Genomic DNA, 9,707 nt, shown 5'->3' with positions numbered 1-9,707 from the left:
GGAACCCCTATCCTTAGTCCACTGCCACTCCGGTTGCTAATGTGTGCCACCACAGGCGACGTCATGCCGCGTTCATTGACACCTCGGAAATGTTGCTTTTCCGACTCGTCTGCTGTTCGGAAAACAGGCCGCAGTGTTGTACTGACCTCGTGTGTAAATAAAAATAAAGCATGGTCATATGATTTCATCAATAACGGCAAACACACGTGGACAAAAAAAATTGAATTCGCTTTGTTTTATATTTGTAAACATCTCCCACGATGAAACAGCCATTAAAAGTCCCTTTACACAACTGTTAAACAACTTCATTTAGAAAAAAACCCAAATTGATGTACATTTCCAGGGTTATCTGGATATGATGACAAACCCAACAGACTCTTCACACCATATAAACAAAGTGGTAACGTTTCAGAAAGAGGGTGTAGTTGTCCCCCTGACATGTAAATGTTTACAAACAAAATGCACAAAGGTTGTGGCAGTACATGAAAAAAAACAACCCCAAAAAATCTTGGACTTAAACTTTTGATTAATATTTTGCAATATTCAGTGTCTTAAAATATTTCTACAGGAGGTATTTACATATTCAGATTTCTTTCAAATATTACTAAGGGTTATATACATGCATATATGCGCACGGACGTTGAGCTGTAGGTACTGATAGAGATAACTCATCAATAAAGTTTGTTGTTTCATTTTTTATTGGAAAAATTATTGAAAACATCATGAGCATTAAAAACATATTCATTGATAAGAGTATAATTAGTACTCAAGCTTAAACTGTGTCCTTAACAGAGTGCCTTAAATACCAAGCGTTGAAATCTCTACGTTGTTAGGGCTAAAAATACATGACACTGTACTAAATTGAGGGGCAACAAAATGATACAAAACTCTGAATGGATGTTGGATCCATACATAATGAACACTGAACTTTCATAGAAACGCACTCTAACACTAATTTAGCAAAAATGCGACATTCCAACTGATTAGTTTGTGTGAAAATATATTACAAGAGGTCTTTTTACTTCTCTATTATGGATTTTGTGCAAAAAATATCTACCAAGTATATCTTACTCGCAAACCCAGGTCAGAAACTAATGTACAAGGAATCCAACATCAGTAACTTTCATGCAAATGAAAACAAACGCGTCCATACAACAACAAAAATGAAAGCATGTCAAATATTTAACAACAGATACAAAAATATGAATAAATTAATTTTTTTTCTACATCTTTACTACCCTTTCATCTATTTATTGCCCCGTCTTCTTTACAAATGAACACGAAAGCTGGCAAATGTAGAGGAGGGCTCTCTGGTTGAAGTGAAGAAGCTCTTAAGAAGGGGTGGGGAACCGTTTTGTCATGATCTCGAAAGTCCTTTCAACAAATCCTTATGATCGTCCATTGAGAGTATTATGTGGGTTAAATCTTTGAGAGCTGGTTATGACAGTTGCGTTCTGTGTTTTTAGAATTGCAAGGTGAGGGAGACGTAGGTGGCCCACCCCCCGCTCCTCGAAAGTAAACCAGCCAAAATTTCATGGCCAGACGGCAACAGTAGTGGTAATTGTTTTACAGCAAATTAAAACTGTGACGGCAGTGAACCAGGAAATTACAAAGTCACTTAGTTCTTGACGAAAAAAATCATCTGGATACCAACTTTTTAGACTACGTTTGTTGTGATAATGTACCAGCAGCAAACACACTCACAGTCGCATGTATACACACACACACACACACACACACACAGACACGCGCACACACAAAATCCCCCTCATAGCAGGCTTGCGAGACTGGTGGTGGGACCATTCTGGGCTTGGATCTGGACAGGAGGGGGTCCGTCAGTCCACTATGAAGCAGAAAAACGAGCAAATATTAGTTCATATGTGTTTCGAAAGCATCTCTGAACCTTCCATGAATTTGGATGACGTCCAAGTTGCTTTTTTTATTTTATTCCCATAGGAAATGATGTGAATTAGTTTGTTCTAAAGATAAAGATGTCCTTTATTAGTCCCACAATGGGGAAATTTGAGCGCAAGCTGTTGTCATCATGAAATCATTTAAAGTACTAATACTAATTTAACATTCCTAACTACTGTGCCATACAAATAAGTGTAAATAAAATTTACATTTCATCTCTGCCTCCACAGGCTCAACATGTGAGACATTTTTTGTTTCCAGACAATTTTGGTTGAACACAAAATTGATTAAGTTTTAGGGGGCTTTCAAATTTCTGAGACTCATGTTAGAGCGTTAGGGAGAGATGTGAAGTCCTTTACGTACACTGATGAGGTTGTGCTCGGGGAGGCTGCAGGCGGCGATGTGGTCCTGCAGCAGCTGCTGGGAGAAGTTCTGGTGCATTTGAGCTGCTTCGTGGGCATCCATGGTGTTCCCAAGTGCCTTGTTCAAATCTGTGAGTGAAAGGCAAGCTCAAAAATGCATATTCGATATGGCCACATTTTGGAGCACAGATGATGTCCGTGCGCTCAAAAGGACATTGACAACATGAATAACGATATCCCAAAAATTGAGGTGATATGAACATTACGTGCCTTTCAACAGCGCAGAGGACCAAAGCTGCACAGACATGTCGGGGATCTTGCTGGCCAATTGCATGGCCGGTACCACCATGTTGTTGCTTTCCTGCATGGAACACAGAAGAAATTGTTTTTTAAAAAAACAAAAAACAAAAAAAAACTTCGGCCACAGTTGAACCTTATAAACAGTTCAATGAATTGCACTCAGGCATTCAAATTTAAACTCATCCATATAACAGCTGTAAAGTACTTTGAACATAAGTGTTAAAGAGCTTAGAACACACATTTATACTTTATAATGTCATAGAGGACCACAAATCTGTTAGGCATGAAGTCTTAATTGGGGATAAGTCGTCACTATCTAACAAACATAAAATAACATGCACTACAATATATTACGCATCATAACAATCAATTCGGCTCAAATCCGCCAGCGTGGTTCATTAACTCACCTGCCGTATTTTACACATAAAAATTATATATAAAAATATTACAGCATAGAAGCGATGGTATTAAAAATCATACTTCATAATAGAAGGGGAGAAAAAAAAAACGAGAATGTGTCACCAGCCTCCAAGTAGACATTGCGTGTAACCTTGACAACCCGACAGAATCATTCGGATCAGTAATTGTGTCTTACTCTGTGGTTGCCCAGCACATAGAAGATGTGGCCCAGCAGAACCAGCGAGCAAGCAGTCAGTCTGTTCAGGTCCTCGGCATTAGACATCTTCAGCGTTTCTCTCAAGAAGCGTCTGCAAAGAGAAAAACAAGAATGTGAATTTATCAAGGGGTTGAGTGACAAGCGCGCTTTGCATGAGACAGAAAAAAATAAATAAATGAGATCCACTTACTTGGCTTCATTGTAGCGGCCTTGGAAGAAGGACAGCAGTCCCCGGATGTAGAAAGCAGCGGCGCGGAGGCAGTGTGAGCTGACCAAAGACCAATATGTTATTACAGCTGCATTGTGATTCACAAAACAAACGTCTCTTTAGCTGCTGGGCATAACACTCAGTCGGAAATTTATTTGATACGCGACCACAATTTCAAAACATGCCAAACTTCCTCAATGAGTAGCATCATAACTGACTTTCCGAACATCAAATAGATTCTTTCCATTTCAAACTAATGTACGCTTTGTCTATGCAATAAAATGCAATTTAGTGTTGCAGATAAAATATTAACAATTTGTAGCAAAATAGGCTGATCAAATAATGCCAAAACTATCATAGTCTGTGTAAAAACACATTTTCCTCTGCGGTCATAATATTGTTATCCGATATTGTGGCTGTTGAATTGACATTGATGAGCTAATATCATGACAGATTAAAAAATAAAATTGCATAATTTTTCCCCAAATAGCCTGATAATTTTGTTTTGCATAGAATATCAAGAAATTCAACAAGTTCAATGTCATCTTACCTGACTGGGAAGTTGTGGTCTGGGTTTATTCTCTCCAGGAGGCTGTACAACTGGAGGAGAAAGGGTCAAGCGATATTAAAATCATCAATGGAACTATTTTACATGGTTTCTTACACTAATATTCTCCAACCTGAAATCTGGTCTGGCATAAATTGTAATCCTTGTTTATAGCGCCATCTGGTGGGCAAATTGTCCTACTGACATATACTCCCAAACTTGGTCAGTGGGTAATATGCTGCATTATTATACTGCATAAAGCTGTCGTGAAAAAATCAAGTTCATAGATTTGACAATGGGTAAAATGGCCCTTTGACAAAATCATTTTAGTTTAGACAATTTTAGTTTTAATCAGGATTTAAAATCTAACTCAACAAATCGGTTAAGATGCGTGTACCCCTCTTCACTCACAGTAACCAGTATGATATTTTTCTTTTTCCACACTGTTCCTCACTGTATGTCATACCTCTTGGTGTCTGTTGCCTTCCCGAATGTAAACGCTGGCCAAATTGGTGACGATGTAAGTCCACAACTCCTGGTGTGTGGTGAGCTGCACCACAAAACAAATATTTGCGTCAGCAGGAGCGGATGCCACATGGCAGAGAGGAAGTAATACAAATGCATGCATAGAAAAAAGAAAAGGAAAAAAAAAAAACAGGGATGTGCTCACCCGTAAAGCCGTGGTAAACTGCGCCTCTGCGTTATCCATGCAGTTCACCGAGATACAGTAGAGGCCCTGAAAGATGTAAAAAAAATAATTTTAATAACTAAAACCAACAACAAAAAAAAAGGATTTATATACTCACTAATAAAGTGTGGAGCTGGGCAGCGTGGTTGGTGAATAACCTGGGAGACTGTTGGCAAAGCTGACACACCTGTGAGATCTGGAAGGAGAAAATGCACGTTAGTGTGTCTGTTGATTTTGCAACAATTAAGCAGAACATGCAGGAACAGAGGTCGCGAAAATACCTCCTGTAGCGCAGTGGCCTTGTGGCCTGTGACAAGCCTGCACATGATGATGTGCTCCAGTAGAATGACTTGAAAGGTAGAAAGGATGGGGCTGCAGTCCAACACTGACAACAGAAATAAAACACGTAATGGGGGGGCGGTCCAATATAGTTGTTTGGGGGGGGGGGGCACAAAACACACTCACTTTTTAATTTCTCTAGTTGCATCAACGCCTTGTCGGTGTACTTCTGTGCTTTCTCCAGGTAACCCGCTTGCATGGAGTGCATCACTGTCACCTGTTACCAAGATGTGATCGCATTCGAAGGTCAATATGAGGTCAACGCGTGGGCAGTCAGTGCACCTCGCTTAAGCTCTTTTCAGTCAGCGTCAAAAGAATGGACTCTTTTTATGAAAGGACAAGTCTTAAGAGGAGACGGACAAGGTAAATATGCTCAGAAGAATAAATTATAGAAGTGGCCCGTTGGTAAATACGTTTGCCTCACACTCAACATGTCCTGTCTTAGAATCTCAGCTTTGTGAGCGTCACTTCAGCTTCCTGGTCGTTGAAAATCGTTAAGGATCAAGAGTGCTTAAAGTGGTGGCAATGTTTTTTGGGGGTTTCATGTACGATGGTTAAATTCTTATACAAAACCAAATTTTGGAAACACCTTCAAATTTAAATGGTCTCAAGTAACACACAGTAAGCAGTCAAGAAATTAAAAATATTAACTCTTGATTGTGCACAGCTGGGAAAATAAAGTAATTCCAGATCATAAAGCATTATTCACATAATACAGCTGAATGCAAATAAAATGCTTACCAGATAAACCAGGACGCACATGTGCTCCTTCGGGAGCCAATGAAAGAGGTCAGCCGGGTTGCTGGGAAGAATCTCGTCATCGTGGAGTGTCGAGATGGTCTGGATGCACTGCTGCAGTTGCTTCAGACACGGCTTCACACTCTTTACCTGAGGGAACACGGACATTTATCGATTGTATCGACTGCTAACTCTCATAAGACAAACTTTCAGGATCATTGGCACGATCTAATATGATCCGATATAAGAAATGCCTCTAAGAAAATAAGGCTGAATTTTGATTGCCACTGTCCCGACAGTACCTGTCCAGCGTCCAGGTAGTGTGTGACCTGCAGGACCAGGAAAAAGACCCTCAGGGACTCCTTTTGGATAGGGTTTCCCTGCCAGTTCTCCACGATGGTTCCACACAGCGTGAGCAGTGGATGAACCTCGCCCAGCTTCCTCTCCATTAGCAGCAGCTGTTGAGCATGGAAAATGTTACTTGGCAAAAAAAAAAAAAAAAATGATTAGAAATATTTTAAATGAACATTTGCTTTTGGCCACTGACAAGCAAAAGAAAAATAAAACATGACTATTCCCAACTTTTTTCTCATATCACAAGCTTATTTTTAAACCATGATAACTTTTTGCCACGCTATATTACTATTCTTTGTCTTGAATTTTTGCCCTCCTACTCCTTTGTAGGCAAGCCTCAAATGCAACTTCATAAATAAAAGTTGGACTTACCATGCCTTTACTGAGGAGAAACAATGCCCTTGAAGAGACAAAAGCATCGCGTCAGCATTCCTCACAATCAGTCAAGTCAGTCAATATTTACGTTGCCGTAATTAAATGGGGCAGTGCCAATACACGTTCCACAGAAATCAATATGGACTCAGGTAAGATGAAAAGGTTATGACATTGAAAACGGGCGACCTTCAGAGCGCAAACAATTGGGCTTTTGCCCACTTTGGAAATTTCTTAATGGCCTAAAGACTAAATGCATTTATAAAAAAATAAAAAATAAAAAAAATTAAAAAAATATGTCGGCATGCACACTTGTAAAACGTGAGCCAAGATGTACCTGGTGTATTCCGAGCCCACCACGCGGGCGTACTCCGCACCAACGCCCAGCAGGTCACACGCTGACACCAAGTCTTTCTCCAGTGTATGAAGTTGCTGGGAAATAAGAAAATCCATGCTGTGAAATTTGGCATTTTTAAGCCTCACTGCTATGCATGGAAAACTCTGAAACAGAATGGTTGGTGGAGGGGGGAACCACCCCGCAAATGTTCACCTTTGGATTGAGCATCAGAGCTGTGTGAAAGCGACAAGATCGGGCGTCAAGGGGTTGTGTGTAAAAGGAATGGGCCAATTGATTGATCAGTTTGAAATGGGGCTGTTTTTTGTGTGAGTCATTGGATAAAAACACATTTTTCATCATTTAAAACAATACAACAATTAAGTGCACATAAGGTAGAAGTATTATTTTTGTCCACTGGAGGTAACCACCCTTATATACTACATTGTAGTATCTGTGACTTAAAAGTGTGTGTGGCTTTAAAGGCGGCGCCTGGTGAGTGACGTGTGCATCAGTGGTGAGAGTGCAGTTGGCTGTTGCTGGTACAAGTTAGCGGCTAGCTGTTACCCACGTTAGCCAGTGTGCCTGTTGCGTGCCTTGGCATCAGTGAGGCATCAGCGATGCTCGTAGATGAATTCGCTCAATACATGTTTTATTTGATTTAAGGTACACTGGTGGCTGCGTCTATCCATGACCACGGTATCTATCCATGGCCGTATCTAGCGAGACTAACTAATTAAGCTCATCCACACACAAGCGTATGTTGGGGACACTCGCACCCGTGCAGACATATGAAGATGATGTCATCTTGTTGACCAGACATTTTACTGCGTGTGTTATTGTCCGGCAGATTGTCTCTTGACAGCAACACTAGCCACCAGGTCAACTGAAAGTACTTTATAAGTTGGATGATTGGAAGAAGGGATGTCAAAAAACATGCATTTCAATAAGTCAACTTCAAGCTTGAAACGTCAGTGTGGAGTAGTAAAACTGAATTAGTGATTAGTCTGTTCGATCCTTCGCCTGACATCGGAGCACCTTGTAGTAGCGTAACGAGCGCAGAATTCACACTTATTACTGTAACAATGAAACGGTGAGTTGCATTTTTGTTAAGGTTCTTATTAGCCTCTATACCAGTCCACAAAATGTCAGGAGACCACTTGCATAGAGGACTGGGAAGATTTAGATTTACGGATTTAAGTTGTATTCTATTTTGAATGCAATACATACCGCCAACTGGAACAACAGCCTGCAGTGCCAATATGGTGTTTGTTGAGAAATTTGGATGGCCTTGCGCAGAAGAGGTTTTGCAGAGTCCACCAAATTCTGAAAACAGATCACCAGGTACAACAGATGTGAATGATGAATGTGAATGTTATTCAATGCAAATATGAATGAGTAGCACAATCGAAACTAACACTACTGTTCAAGCATGTGTGCTGCAATGGGAAAGATCAAGTAACGTACAAGAACGTTCCCATAATACCTGTTGGCAGAAGAGTTCTGATAAAATGCTTGCAGCTTCAAACTTGACATCTTCGAACTGAGGAACTTGCTGGGAAATGTACCACTGCAAAAAGAAGGAATACAAACGTTATTCCACTCCTAAGTCAGGTTGCTGTACTTTGTAATATTGGAGAATTTAGAAGTCCCATTCAGCAGCTACTTCAGTCCAGCACCTAAAAAGAATGAAAGCGTCTGACTGAGGATGAACGTGTCATTATGTATGCGAAGAAAATGGAACAATTAGAAAATAGCGATAAGCGACGGGTAGACAAGGGTAAACTAAGCGCTTAAAAAAAAGTATTCGGTGTTTCGTTGTTCCCCAAAGTATGGCCTACACCCGCCGGCCCTGGCGCCGCATCCCCGCTTTTTCCTAGCTCATTAAGCCCGCTCACCGCCTTCTCCAGGTGGCTGCGGGCCAGATCGCTGTTCTTGGTGTGGTGGTAGAGGACCGAGCCCAGCTGGAGATGCGTGCGGGCCTCTATCCTCTGTGGCGGCTTGAACTGGAACACAGCCTGGAGACAATGCACGCAAAGGCGGATTTTGGGCGGACTGGAGGTTCGGAAATGTTCCGCGAAGCCGAGTAGGGCGAGGTACCAGCGCTCCGGGGCTTCTACGTTTGACGCCATTTTCCCTGACAACAACAAGTTTTTCAGCGCTCACAGGCCAGGCTGCTGGGTTGCCAGATGGCGACTTTGAAAGCCCTCTCTGTCCCGGCTGCTATGCCCAATTTCTCCCCCTTTAGTTTCACATTTGTGCATTTTGTTATTTTTGTATCATCTATGTTATTAGTGCCACAATTTAGTTATTGCAGTATTTGTGTCGTGAATTCACAATATATAGCAACCTCACAGTCTATTATTTAAGTGTTTTTGATGGAATATAGCCAGTGAATAAAAAAGTCTCCACAAACCTGCTAAAAGAAAGAGACCGAAATAAATAATGTTCCCAGTAATGTGACCTGTTTACCTTTTGGACTCATGATAAAAAAAATATATAAATAAATAAAAATCAGCCCATATGAAAGATCTTCCAAATAAACTGCTTTGTTGTTGTTGTTGTTTTTTTACTTCCCCTCTTGAAAAAATTCAAAATAAATTGAGTTTTACAGGTTATAGATCACATCAATGGTGGAACAAGTTTTTTTCTCGTGTTGTCAAGCGCTTACATTTTTTTAAACTAATTAACCACAAAAAATCTGTAATTAATTATGATTAATCATATTTTTTAACTAATAACATATCTTGGAATTAATGCAAAATCGCCAAATATGAAGTATATTTTAATTCCAAGACTGTTCTAAAAGCTTTCCTTGATCATTAAACACAATCTAAACGTAGTCATCTTTACAGTCATTTTTCTTAGAAACACTTCTCAAAACTTATACAGTACATTTTGTATTGCCGACAAGCACCAGTAGTGCAGTGTTGGT

General features: G+C 40.3%; 1 protein-coding gene across 1 annotated transcript; it reads right to left on the bottom strand.

Moving 5' to 3' along the window:
• Positions 1-675: 675 nt before the first annotated feature.
• Positions 676-8,993, bottom strand: mau2 (MAU2 sister chromatid cohesion factor). Its single transcript, XM_088314001.1, has 18 exons — positions 8,671-8,993; positions 8,259-8,342; positions 8,003-8,098; positions 6,776-6,870; positions 6,439-6,466; positions 6,015-6,170; positions 5,716-5,862; positions 5,101-5,191; positions 4,917-5,020; positions 4,754-4,831; positions 4,618-4,683; positions 4,414-4,497; positions 3,951-4,000; positions 3,383-3,460; positions 3,172-3,283; positions 2,547-2,637; positions 2,278-2,405; positions 676-1,843 (listed from the first exon to the last, which is right to left on the bottom strand). Exons 1-18 carry the CDS (start codon positions 8,902-8,904, stop codon positions 1,769-1,771), a joined length of 1,797 nt encoding a protein of 598 aa, XP_088170127.1. The 5' UTR covers positions 8,905-8,993; the 3' UTR covers positions 676-1,768.
• Positions 8,994-9,707: the final 714 nt, after the last annotated feature.

This window comes from Idiotropiscis lumnitzeri, chromosome 13 (genome assembly GCF_059441095.1).
Source record: "Idiotropiscis lumnitzeri isolate Australia: NSW breed Sydney's pygmy pipehorse chromosome 13, RoL_Ilum_1.0, whole genome shotgun sequence".
NCBI classification, from domain to species: Eukaryota; Metazoa; Chordata; class Actinopteri; order Syngnathiformes; family Syngnathidae; genus Idiotropiscis; species Idiotropiscis lumnitzeri.
The sequence above is the reverse complement of the archived record's forward strand: the minus strand, read 5'-3'. Positions and strand labels throughout refer to the sequence as shown.

Coding starts and splice junctions, on each gene's coding strand:
- mau2 (XM_088314001.1), bottom strand. CDS start 8,904: ATGGCGTCAAACGTAGAAGCCCCGGAGCGCTGGTACCTCGCCCTACTC. Junction 4,832..4,916: donor AGGCCACTGCGCTACAGGAG/GTATTTTCGCGA, acceptor TTCTCCTTCCAG/ATCTCACAGGTGTGTCAGCT. Junction 4,001..4,413: donor AAGGCAACAGACACCAAGAG/GTATGACATACA, acceptor TTTCTCCTCCAG/TTGTACAGCCTCCTGGAGAG.